A 14,115-nucleotide genomic window follows, 5' to 3' on the forward strand; every position below is an offset into this window, starting at 1 on the left:
TGACACATATACTTTGGGAAAAACACATGCCCTTTATGTAACAAATGATATTTTTCCACTTACAGAGCTTTGACTGACACAGTCTTGTCTCCTTATGATTGATTTAATGATGACTTTCTGGCATATTCTTTCTTCTCTTCTGCCTGACAAAATATAGAATGTATTTATTGAGAAAAGAGCCCATGTCAAATTATTTCGTAATTCAATTAAGCATATGAATATATTTAACATTGAAAGTTGATATATTTATATATATTTTATTTCTGTATTAAAGGATACTTAAAATTTTGCTCTTATATAATTTATTTTTAATATTGATTTCTACCTTCTAAACAGATTTTCTCTTATATTTCCTAGCTTTACACTTATCTCTTTATCTTATTGTTCTAGAATAATTTTCTTCATAAACCAAAATTATTCCACTTATGCTATTATGCTCCCATCAATACATGTGTGGTAAATATATAGATAGATAAAATATGTATTTATAATTCTAAAAATATAAAATAATTTTTAGAAGTAACTATGGTATGTAGAAGTAAATATACATAATAAAGCATCCATACATCTATATTATTAAGTTAAAAACTATTAGATTTAAAACTGAATTTTCTTAGTGGATATTAATATGAAATCATGCACAAATGTAACTGAATTATCAACCATGCTTAAATGTGTGGATGAGTCATACTATACTTGATTTTATGGCTCTGAAATGATTCCTTATCTTGTCAAATGAAAACACTTTGTATTAATTAATGATGTATTAATATGCCTCTGTGTGTGTGACAGATTTTTCCTGGACAATAAACCTAAGAATATTTCTTTAACACTGTATGATAGGGGATACAACCCCTGAATGAGCATACAAAAGACCAAGGTTCTTATTTCACTGTGACACTAACTTGCTTTGTCACTTTTAGGAAAGCCACTGAATCATTCTTCCGAGTTTCCTTATTTGCAAGACTGCAATTCAATCTCCAGTTTTCAAATAGAGTTAGCCACAAAATCTTTATTTCAATGCATGCTTATATGAAATCCCAATACGTAAAGTATATAAAATTTAAGCCACTCTGATTGAAGGAGAGATGGGTGACAAAGATTGCCTGGAATTAAACTGTTTTTCTCAAGGTCGCTCTTGACCGTCAATTTGCTAAATTCAGAGGTCACATCTAGTTCTCATCCTACTTGACTTTTGAGCAGCACTTAACCTAGTCCATCACTCTCTGCTCCTTGATACACTTCCTGCACTTGGCTCTGGTTTCACTTCCCTTCCATTCGTGGCTCCTCCAAAGTGTCCTAGTCCTCTTTTTCCTCCTTTCCCAGACCTCCCAATCACAGCTGAGGCTCCGTGTTGGTGGCAGGCTGTTTGGTCCAGGTGGTGTTTTCATTTTTTTATGGTTGCTTCGTTAGCCTTTCTATTCTCATAGAAGCTTAAGAAGAAAGAATAGTCAAGAAAGAAATCATTCTTATCATAATCTGTAAGGCACCTTGCCCTTTTCTTTCTATAACCTTCATCCCTGTGCTATTTCTCAGCTTTCAACACTTCACTCTTCCTGGCTGGCTTCCCAAGGACATTCACTCTCTGCTCAAATGACACTTCATCACAGGAGCGTTTCCTCAGCACTCATTTAAACTAGCAACCCGGTTGCTTCCACTCGCCATCCCTTTTATCCTGCACTACTTTCCTTTATGGCACTGATCACACGCTGACATAGAGTAAAGATTTATGTGCTCATTGCTCCTTGCACTCCTTGATGATAGGCACTATGCATGCAGATGTTGTCTCATTCACTACTATAGTACCAGTGCCTAAAAAAGAGTGTCTGGTGCCTGCTTAAGCATTCAGTAAAAATCAGTTTGAGAAAGTCAATTCATTCAATGCATCAAATTGGGACAGCAGAATTTTATGTTGAGTTGGTTAAATTTATTTGTACCAAGAGGCATTTCCTATTCAGCCCTCAGAGACTTCACTGTAACACCTTTTGTTTAGCACAGTCACTTGGGTCGAGCCTGGCCACCCAAACGCAAAGACGGCAGGCCACGGTTCTCTGAAAGCAGAGCAGAAACTACTTCACAAGTCCTTACCCATTTGACAGGAGAAACGGAGGTGGCTCATTACTGTTCTTTAGCTTCAAAAAGCTTACCAGAATTAAAAGATCCTGGCCCAGGCACTGGGCAGCCCTGCATCCATCCCTGACTAGTGCCATCCACTTTTCTGAACCTTCATTTCCTCATCTGCAGGGGAAACCATCCCCGCCTCCCAATCTGCCTCCCATTGTGTTGTGACGATTGGTTGTAACACACTGTGCGCTTGTCTTCAGAGTGCGGCGGGCAACAAATGGTAGTAATAGAGTCAGTCACTCAGATCTTGCCCTGCCTGCTCTCAGATAACATAAAGGTACTCACTTCTCGAATCATTAACATGGAGCTGCAGAACCCGAGGTCTTAACATTGCAATATAATTTTTCCCTCTATCTCATAACCCCAGAAGAGTCCGGACTCAAAGGAATCACAAGGAACAAGAAGTGAAATCATGAGAATATAAATCTCCTTGGATTCTGTATCCTAAACTCCATTCCTTGCATTCCTGATACCATGACTACTGGATACACATTAGTTTACATTTGATTCAGAGCATACTGAGTCGAAAACTGCTTATGTTGAGAAAATGTTTGATTAGTATGTGTCTAAGAGCCCCAGTAAATTAAACATGAATAAGTGGCATTAGACTGTTCATAAAAATTCCAGCAATATAACTGTTATGGGTTGATAATGTCTTCCAAATATTCCAATGTATCTCAGAATGTGACATTATTTGGAGAAAGGGTCTTTAGAGATGTAATCGAGTGAAAAGGAGTTCAATCCAATAGGACTGGTATCCTTATAAAAAGGAAGAACCTGGATAGAGACACACATGCACGGGAAAACCCAGTGAACATGAAGACGGACATACACAAGCCAAGCAGAAGGGCCCGGAGCAGATCTCTCCCTCACAGCCCACAGAAGGAACCCATCCTGCCAACATCTCTGTTTTGAACTTCCAACCTCCCATACTGTGGGACCATAACCTTCTAAGTCACCCAGGACATGGTTTGTTGTGACAACAGGCACAGCAAACTAACACAGTAACAGATCAGATGTCAGTCTGGGCATGTCGCTCTTTCAGCTTGCTGCAGGTGGGGGGCTGTGGCCAGCTTTGGCTCGGCACACACTTGTGAATGAAAACTCCTAGCCTTGCCAGAGATCAAAGACACCACTCAGCCTCTGCCCTCTCTTAAACCTTACTTTGGCGATGTTCAGGGTGTGACAAGTGGTTCAGAAGCAGGCTGAAATCCAGTCTGGAGTGGAATCCCAGAGCTCAGAGGAGGTCTGACTTGAATGAATCACTTAACCTCTCTAAGTTGTTAACATGGAGCTGCAGAACCCGAGGTCTTAACATTGCAATATAATTTTTAATATTGCATATACTGAGTACCTGAATACAACTAAATGTTAAAATGACATCTTTTTCTTTAATATTTCATTATTTAGAAAAATTTCCCACCTCTGAATGGCACTTGCCTAAGGCTAAATTAACAGAATTAAAATAAATGCAGAATCTATTTTAATGGAATTCTGTGAGGAGTAAATAGTGTACAGAAAACTTAAAAGAATTCCTGATTTAAAAGCTGTTACTATATTCAATACTAAAATTAATAATTATGTCATTTGTTTTTAATACATTTTAATATTCTGTTCACTATGACTACACAGCTCTGAACAGAAAAGACTATATTACATGTTTATGAGATTTAACCCTTCATGAAAGAAGTTCAGAAACCTCACTCGAGAGGCATGATAATTTCATCAAAGAACCCAACCCTACACAGTGGCATATTAACCTCAACTGGATTGTGCATTTTCCTGAGAGCTTCTCTGAGCAATTTAAAAATTACCGTCTATGCCAAGTTTCCTAAAACTCCCATGCTTACTTGACATAAATCCACAAACATTTTAAAAGGAAAAAGAAAATGTTTGCAGCAATACCCCTCTATTCTAGTTCAGTCCTTAAAATCATTAAAAATCACCATGAAATAAACTTTATAACTCAAACTACTATAAAATATTGCATGTACATTACTTCAGTTATAAAAACAATTGTGGAAAGTTTTATATAAAGGATTTAAATATATTCATTAGTTGGCATTTCTCAGATGTATTACACAGAACCACAGACTTGCTCAAATAGATTTGGAAACTACTGCCCTCTGCATGTCCTCACTGGGCTCACAGTGACCTCATCACAGTCTACTGCACCTGGTGAAGTCCACCATGCTCCAGGCAAGTCTGACATAGGGAGCTTTTAGACTTAAAACCTATTGAAATCCTATGCAATACATTCTGGGAAATGCAACAAAAAAGAAGTATCTAATGCTTAAATTAAAATTCATCTAAATTAAAACCATTTTATTCACACTCCGGAAGATAAAGACTAAATTAGAAAATAATCTACCACATATACAAACACATTCATTTAAAGAATATACATTATAAAATTTGTTTTCCCTCCTTGCATTATAAAAACTGAATTTTATGAGAAAAGTCATAATTACTATGAGCAGTTTAAACTAATCTATCAAATAAATGGATATAATATTTCCTCACTTACAGATCTTGCAACAGCCTTCATTATAAAGCTTTACAATCCCTTCATTCTAGGAAAAGAGAAGGAATAAAGTCAAAACTCACAGTGTTCATTCATTTTCTCTTAGACTGGAAATATTTTTATTAAATATTTTTATTAAATATCAAAGATCCTTTATAGGAAAATTATTGGAATTTAATCACGTATCCTAATAAGAATTTCTTTGTTTTTGAAATTAGACACAGATGTTTTGTTTAAAATTTTGTTCTTTCTTCATTAGTAATGTGAAAAATAGTGCAAAAAATTTTACTTAAAAAACACATTTTAAATATCACAAAAAATTCCTTACCAAAGCAGAGTACTCTAAATAGAAACCATTCATTTTTTTTCAACTGCTTGAAATAAGCCGAACGGTATGAGACTAAATGATTACCTGAGTACAACTAAATGTTAAAATGACATCTTTTTCTTTAATATTTCATTATTTAGAAAAATTTCCCACCTCTGAACGGCACTTACCTAAGGCTAAATTAACAAAATTTTATTGATTATCTTTGGGAATTCTCACAGTAAGTTGCTAATTGCTTTTGGTAACTTGCTAATTACCATTCACATAAAAGATAATTTATTTTACAAAAATGAATCCAGAAATAAGTGATGCCTAAGATTCTATCTAGACCGGAAATGCCATTACTTTAGTACATATTTTATCCAGCTAGACAGCCAGTGAGATGACCATCAGCACTAAAAGGGCACATCTGGAAAAAAATAGTCAATGAGACTATGCTATTTCTCCACCCAAAAAAATATTGCCTCACAAAACAGAACAAAGTTCACTTTTCCTAGAGACTATTATCTCCTACATAATTAAAAGTATGAATAATCTTGTTAAAAAATTGTATCAGATTCAAAAATCTACCGGACTCTGCTCTGAAAGAATAAGGAATTGAGAGAGCAAGACTGAAGAATCCTAGGTGCTGCGATATGTACGGAGTTTTGTGGTGGTCTGTGCTCAGCGAAGCTAAGACCAATTTAACGTAGGCCAGCACGCATTAAAAAATGAATGACAGCTAAATCTGTCTGCATGTTTAAGAAAGAGAAAATTGGCCAACCTCTGATTGATTGGTCTATTCATCCATATTGAAAGAGAGGCAGATCAAATTATTTTTCAATCATCTTTTGATCTGCATATTAAAACCCCAAAAAAGCAGAATGCCCTGAGATAGCATTGTCAGGGGAGATCAAAACTATTTGGAACAACATATATAAGTCAAAGTGGCAAACTGAGGAAACAGAGCCTTAATGTATACATAAAAATAAAACATTCACCAGAATAAATAAGCCACAAAAGCAAAATGTGTATACGAAAACATGTTAGTTATTGTCTAATTATATGATACAACAAATTCCCTTAGATACAACAAAGTACAAACCATTTTGCATTCAGTCTCATTGAAAGGGGGACAGACCATACTGTAGTTCAGAATCATTGTCCCCTCATCAGTCTTAACACATTCATATGTGATACAGTTATAGTGCCAGGTACTCCCCTCCTAAAAATAAAACAGAAAGTTACTGATTTCCTTATTAAAAATCTGCTGGGTTTCTTAAGAAGAACATTTCCTGTCCTACTGAATCAAAAGTCATATCAGGATGCAGAGAGCTTCCTGTGACATAAATACCCATCTGGAAATATCCCCAAGTTTATCTAAAATGATTAAAAATACATGTACGTTGTGTGCGTGCATGTGTGTATATGCATGTTTGGTTTCATGCTAGCACTGAGGTGTAAGTGTGAAATAAAGCAATAGGGAGGAAAGAAGTGAATAGGTGTCTGTTTCCACTATGAAATTAATTATCCAATTTGGCCAAATGTCAAAGGTCTGGCTCTAATATTCCCTCACTAATTAAAAAACAACAAATCATATTACTTAGTACACCTCCTTTCTTGAGGTTTGTTTATTCTTCCTTCCACTCCCTTAACACCAAAAAATTTAAAGAATCTTTGGATGACAGTGATTATTGACTTATGACTCTAGTCTTCCATACCTTATGGTTATTTTAAAAGTTATTCTCATTCTTTTAACAAACTGTTAAACATAATAACTTCATTTCTTATTTCAGAATTCCTATTTAGAGAAGAAGTCAGTTGAAGAATAATTATTATATAATTATTAGGCTGTAATTGATATATATTTTTATTTTATAACCTGCATTTTAAAATGCTAATCCAACTCTGGCTTGAAGATTCCTTGTTGACCAGTAAAGAATTCTGAGGAATTTCCTTTTCTCTAGATTCTATTTTAACTTATGAATTTATCTTCATGTCTTCTATGAACCTCAACTGGAAAAGATTTACAAGCCAAGGTCTAAAAGAAGATAAAATATTCCAACTCAAATAGTAATTATAATAATCAATTCAAATAGTATTATCTGAATTACCTGAAATAAAAAATTAGCTGTTCTACAGGAGTTAGAATTCTAGTAACTGAAGTTTATCTTTGAAAGAGCCAAGAGTTAACAATCTTGGCATATATGTACCTATAGTGCATTACTTGTTATGTTCTCAAAAAATACTCAGAACATAATTAAATCTTTTATTTAAACTTCAAGGCTATCACTATGAAGTACTAATTAAGTACACCAATGGTTCCTGGGTTATTGACATTTATACAGTTTATGGTGCTCTTTTACTAAAGTCCCCAAATTACTATGTTTTAAAAAATAGTCTCTGATTCCTTTTCTCTCACTGATACCTATGTCTACATCATTCTATAAGCTTCTGTTTTCAAAATGCCTTATTTAAATAAATGCATCATAAAACAGAAATATTGCTAGAATAAAACAGGTAAACAGTAACAACACTATTTAGATCAATAACAATGTTTTGTACATAATGTGAAACAATAGGCTATGGCACAAGAAGATAATTGTTCATCTTTCTTATTTAATAAAATGCAAAAAATGAAATCTGATTTTCTTTTGGGTCGGTAAAGAATCCCATGTAATTAACAACATAAGAAATAAGACCTCCAGATAATTAAAGTATTAGTGGAAAAAACTTAAGGCTGGCAATACATTGGTACTACCTCCAGGTAATGTAAATTATAAACTTGATTTGTGACCCTCCTAGATCTGATAACATCACTGACAACAGCATTTAAATTACAAAATTCCCTTCTTCTAGGGAAGGAGAAGTTCAGTCTGCACACCCCTGTAGAATTATTATGAGTTAATGGAAGAATTCTGAATAATTATTTTGGTTTTGGTGGGAAGCTGTGGTGTAGCTTTAACAACTCTTAGGATCTTCTTTTTTGTTGTTGTTATTGGCAAATATTCTAAATCTTTTCTCTTATTTGCTCTCTGAAATCTTCAATACCTGAAATAATAAAGTGCTAACATTTTGAAATTCAGATTTCTATTAAAATCCCTCAGTTCAAATGAGTGGATAAAATAATATTGTTTTCTCCTTTGTTCTAATGATTGGAAATCAGCATGTCTCACATCTGGAAAAAATAAAATGAGGATCTATGATAAAATATTTTGAGAAACAAGTTAAACATCTTTACAAAAGGAATGATCAGATACTTTAAAATGTAGCAAATCTAACTATGTGTCATGTGTTGTGAGTGTGCTGTATATGGGTGTATTTACTGCATATAGAACCCAGTGTGTGTGTGTGTGTGTGTGTGTGTGTGTGTGACTTTTTCAAACTTACCTGACTTAACAAATGTTTTCAGAAAATAGCAGAGAGCTCCCCTCCAAAGAACTTATTTTAGGAACTAAGGAATTCATACCTCATGTATAATTGATGTTCCATTTTCCATTTGAAATTTGCAGGATATGTTTTTGCAAGTACCACAACAGTCAAAATCACTTGAAGATGGAGTATATACCTGGTGCTGGGTATCATGATAATATATTGAATTAGCCACACACCATTAACAATGCTTTTTATGAAGTTTGTAGAAGTGCTTCTGATATAATTCTGTGTTCTCTCAGAACACCTGTAAGCATTTCTAAGGTTGAATTTGAGGTACTTCAAATAATAATTGACTTTATATAGCTGTATTAGAAGTGAAGCAAATGCTAACCTTTACATTTAGCAGCAAAGATTCTTCAAGCAGGTATAACCACCTAGGGTTAAGCAAACTGTACAGATAAGAAGACTCTTGAAGCCTGAAGCTCAAGTTCATACATAGGAAAAGGAAAATCTGCATTACATAAATATATTATACAATAATAGATTATTTAAAAACTATTCAAGTGTATATTTTTAACTCTGGAGTATTTGCTAGGTCAAATTCTGTAACTGCCATTTGAAGATAATTAACTCGCCGGAATGATTTATAAAAAATACTTACAACATCACATTCTTTTGAACAATTCACCACTGCAAAATTCAGAGTGTGAAAACCTGTATAGTTATCTTTGTCTTCCAGACACTCTACTGTGTTACAAAAGTTCCGTTCCAAATCCTTTATCATTGATTGGCCAGGATTCAATACTGATACTTCTTGAAATACACACACATCGCCTTTTTCTAAGAAAAGAAAAATAGTTAACAATAAGTACTATATCGAATTTTTTGTAGGTCAATTATTGGAACTTTTATTTAAGTATATGTTTGCATTGTGATGTGCAATTTTTTCAAAACCAATGAAGTTTTTTATATATTGCTAATAACTCAAGAGTTTATTTAATAATAAATGTAACACATTTATTCCTTAACTGAAAATGAGACTCAAACTCAGTGTAAACTCAACTGCTATTTACTCTTTGAACTTCCTCCAAAAGCTATACTTTATAGCAAATTCCAGAATTTTTGACTTAAATGATCAAACTACTTGTTATTCCCTCTTCTGGAAAAATAACATGACAATATTGGGGAGTGGATACAGATGGAGGCAAAAGCTAAATTAATATTAGTAGGTGTCTCCCTCATTTGTGGAGTATAACAGTGAGGCAAAACTGAAGGAACAAAATGGCAGCAGACTCAGAGACTCCAAGAATGAGCTAGCGGTTACCAAAGGGGAGGGGTGTGGGAGGGCGGGTGGGGAGGGAGGGAGAAGGGGACTGAGGGGTATTATGTTTAGTACAGATGGTGTGGGGGATCACGGGGAGAACAGTGTATTACAGAGAAGGGACATAGTGGATCTCTGGCAACTTGCTGCACTGATGGACAGTGACTGCATTGGGGTGTGGGTGGGGACTTGATAATATGGGTAAATGTAGTAACCGCATGGTTTTTTCATGTGAAACCTTCATAAGAGTGTATATCAATCATACCTTAATAAAAAATTTAAAAAATACAGTAGTAGGTATCTTCTTGATGTGATTATGAAACATTTCATGGCTTTTAGCTCATTTTGAGAGAAAAATTTAAGTTGAATTGTGTTGTAAAATAAATAATCATGTAAATCCTACTGCATGATGAAGGTAGTTGATGCAATGTGTTGCCATATCTCTAAAGGTGGCATATTAGGGTAGGCTAAAACAGTGATGAAGAATTCAGCTCAGAAGATCTTTGTAAAGGCCTTGCCAACACTAAATTCAAGCCTTGTTGCATATAAAAATGCAAAAAAGTTTCAAGCTGTTGAATAAAAGTTCTATTTTCTATTTACCAACTAATACTTAATACAAAGATTTGTTATTTCATAGAAAAGTACCTCTATGCTTTGCACAGTTAACATCATAATAATAAAACATTAAAATATCTCACTGTTGGATATCTATGTTTTTAAAAATTAAAAATATATATTAAAAAGAACCCTAGCATCCACTTTAAATTAAAAGAAGCCTCTGAAAAAAATTAATTTTTCTGTCCATTTATCAAATTTCTCAGAACATTTAGATATGTTACAAATGAGGAAACTGATATATAATAGTGTATTTTATACTCAAAAACATAAATAACTTAAAACATGCAATATATCTTGAAGGAATGAATTTTAGATTTATTAATAGTGACCAACAGATACTAATAATATTAATCATCATTAAAGTTATAAAAAAATATAGTTACCACAGAGATATCGTACACATCCACAGTCACTCTGAAACCTAGGGTCTATTGTAGTAAATTCTCCCTAATAGAAATACATGATTATTATTTGACTTTTAAGTCTTATTACATGACAACCCTAACAGAAAAACATACAAAATAACATTGTTAGTTACCATATAGCCAGACACATACCAGGTGCTTAATAAATATTTGATAGAGAATAGGCTTTGATTAACACAGTGGTCATTTAATTAGCAGTCCATGGAAAAAAGTCACAATAAACATTGTGAGGGATCACTTATTCTCTATAAACTTAAATTTCCTTATCTGCTAAGTGAGTGAAGGTGGATAAGAGGATCGTTACGGTCTGTCCTAACTTTAAAATACTGTTTGATTCTGAGTTTCTAAAGAGCAATTGGAGATACAAAAACACTTGCTAGTCCTGGAAACTTGGCTTGGTGGAAATGCTCTTGATCTGTTTCTGTGGGGGTGAGCCAGGTTCTGATGTCCGCACCCTAGCAAATCTGCTACAGCATATAAAGCAAGAGCAGAAGAGCAGAGTATAGCGATTAAAAGCAGACGCAGGAACAAGACTGCCCTGGTGTGGCTCCTGGCTGACACCCACATGGTGCTGCATAACATTCGGCTGCCCGCACACTGCTGCGATAACCACCGCTTAAACCTTGACCTGTCAGGAGTGGTAGAGTTCCTCTCTCAAGGGTAGGACCAGACTCAAAGTTTCCAAAACTGCATTTCAAATGCCAACTTCTCCTGAGTCCATTTAATTTTCATATGGTATCAGTAATAAAACTAATTTGATTCTTGACGCAAAAAAGAAAAGATTCAAGTAAATTCATAGTAATATATGAAAGACACTCTTCCCTACAAACTAAAAATATCTTAATTTTTATAGTGCTTTACAAGTAGTACAGTAGTTCCATAAACAGTAACTCATCTGACATTCTATGCCTTTTAATCATACACTGGGATTGGCAATAAAACGTTAGAAATGTGGAGTTCAAAAATAATAATAATCAAATTCTCCCACTTTATTAGTTACTCTGAACGATTGGAAAAGGAAGTGTTAAGGGGTTGCACTAATGCTTTTAAGTCACTTGCCCATCTTTTTTAATAATTAAAGCCACAATGTCCTCTGTGTCTTCTCAAGCTAAGGGTTAAGTCTTCCATTCTTCCCTTCTATACTTAATTCTTCTGAGATTTTATCCTCATATTTAGTTACACTTTCATTTGCATAAGTACTCAGTTTCACATAGAGGAAATAACTCCTTGATTGTCCTGCCAATACTGAATATTATATTAAATATGGTGGTATTTTTTTCACTCCCAAGCAAGCATCCCTCCCCTTTAAAATAGCAGCAAAGTCACCTTAGGCTGTTTCCACTTTTGGCTGCTATGAGTAGCGTTACTGTGAACATCCACATATAAGCTTTTGTATGGATGTGTGTTTTCATTTCTCATGGGTATACATACCTAGCAGTGGAATTGCTGCAGCATATGGTGACTACATACTTAAACTCCTGAGTAGCTACTAGGCTGTTCTGCAGAGCAGCTGGACCATTGAACTTTCCCACCAGCAGAGTAGGAGAAGTCCAGTCTCTCACACCCTTGCCAACATGTATTATTATCTGTCTTTTTAATGGATGTGAACTGTTATCTCACTAGAGTTCTGATTTTCATTTAACTTATACTTAATGATAATAGGGATTTTTTCATGTGCCATTGACCCTTGTATACCTTGCCAACGCAATGTTATTGAACAGTAAAAAGGAAAGAAGTACTGATACATCCTACAACACAGAGGAACCTTGAAAACCTTATGCTGAATGAAAGGAATTGCAAAAGGCCATATATTATATAATTCCACTTATATGAAATATTCAGGATAGACAATTCTATAAAGAGAGAAAGTAGACTGGTGACTTTCTAGGGCTGGGCATTTTAGAGGGAAATAAGGAGTGACTGCTAATAGGTACAGAGTTTCTTTTGTGTGATAAAATTGTGCTACACCTGGTTATGCTGATGGTTATACAATCCTGTGCACATAATAAAAAACATTGACTTATACACTTCAAATGGCTGAATTGTATAGTGTATGAATTATATGTCAATAAGACTTATTAAAAAAAGAAATACTGCAAAGGCCTAACATAGACCTTAGGTTGAAATATATTTGTTGTCTATATGCTAATAAACTGAAAAATATATCACCTTAGGCACTGAAACAACAATTTATCAATCTTTCAGAGTATCAGGAACAATGGATCAGGCCACTGCTTGTGTGGAACCATGAATGTGAAAACTAAGTCACCACACGTGGAGAGTTACATAGACTCGGCAGGATGTACAACGGTAATGACGCTACTCCTTACGTTCCATGTGCCTCGCATAGCGCTAGTACATAATATAATAGGCACTCAGTAGGTGTTTGGAGCATTAAGTTAATGTTACGTTTTGACTAGTAATTAATAATCAGAGATTGAAAGTTGTTGGTGAAGGAGAGAACATAGGGAAAGGGTATGTGGAGAATGGTAGAAACTCATAAAAAAAAAAATAGAAAGACAACAGGAGAGGGAGGAACAGACAGGAGGGTGTTGGTTGGTGGTCAAGGCCAAAGCCAAGATAGGTATTAAAGGCACCAAAAGAAAAAAAAGGTGACACCAAACCAAGCTTGAAAAAGGAACATAGAAGCTTCTACCCAAAGAAACTTCAAAGGATGCAGAACACAGGAGGCAGGCAATCCCGTGGGAGGAAGGGCTAGGCTTGTATTGCTATGGTGGAAGTCATTCAAATGCCTGGGGAAGTTGTTACCTCTCTCAGGCCAGCAGGAGAGCTCTGAAGGTGCCTGGGTGCCCGTGGGATCCCAGGATCTCTGCTCTCAGCTGCTCCCTGGCCACCAAAGCGCTTATGCAGGGACCCAGGACTTTGGGCTCTTGGTGTGCAAGCCTTATACTCTTAAAAGATTTTATAGATTCTCTCTCTTTCCTCCCTCTTTCTCCTGCTTTTTTTCTTCATCCTCTTCCCCTCCTCTTTCTTAATTTTCTTCTCTCTGCTTCTGTCTGTCTCTCTCACATAAACACACACACACCCACTGACACACATTTGTAAGATACATTACAAAGGGCCAGTCTTCTGCTATGCCCTCCTAGATTCTACCGGCCCCCTCTTCTTCTATACAGACCCGCCTTTCAAGGTCCTCATTCCTGAATGGCTGTCCTGGCTCTTGCTGACCTCCTTCCCTCTCATGTCTCACTGCCCTTACTCCACTACACAGAACAGCACAGCCCTCCAACACCGTTTCACCACAATGCCCGCACTGTGCGGGACCCTTTACACCTCTCATGATATTAAATCTCTACTGACTCCTCAGGTTAGCACTGTGTCTCTTCAAGTTTCTGGCAGCATGATCACACACAATTAGTTTTCAACAAATGGTATTTGAAAAAATAACTGGAAAGAATCA

General features: G+C 35.3%; 1 protein-coding gene across 2 annotated transcripts in view; it reads right to left on the reverse strand.

Annotated features, from left to right (window-relative positions):
* OTOGL (otogelin like) overlaps window positions 1–14,115 on the reverse strand; it is a 135,654-nt gene that overhangs the window by 2,282 nt on the left and 119,257 nt on the right. For both annotated transcript variants that reach the window (XM_073214813.1, XM_073214812.1), the window contains 6 exons: window positions 10,653–10,716; window positions 8,992–9,170; window positions 8,425–8,529; window positions 6,061–6,180; window positions 4,648–4,697; window positions 64–139 (listed from right to left, as the gene is read on the reverse strand). In XM_073214813.1, the coding sequence (XP_073070914.1) occupies window positions 64–139; window positions 4,648–4,697; window positions 6,061–6,180; window positions 8,425–8,529; window positions 8,992–9,170; window positions 10,653–10,716 (594 nt within the window). The remainder of the gene's footprint in view (window positions 1–63; window positions 140–4,647; window positions 4,698–6,060; window positions 6,181–8,424; window positions 8,530–8,991; window positions 9,171–10,652; window positions 10,717–14,115) is intronic.

Source organism: Manis javanica, chromosome 10, assembly GCF_040802235.1.
Source record: "Manis javanica isolate MJ-LG chromosome 10, MJ_LKY, whole genome shotgun sequence".
In the NCBI taxonomy this organism is placed as follows: domain Eukaryota; kingdom Metazoa; phylum Chordata; class Mammalia; order Pholidota; family Manidae; genus Manis; species Manis javanica.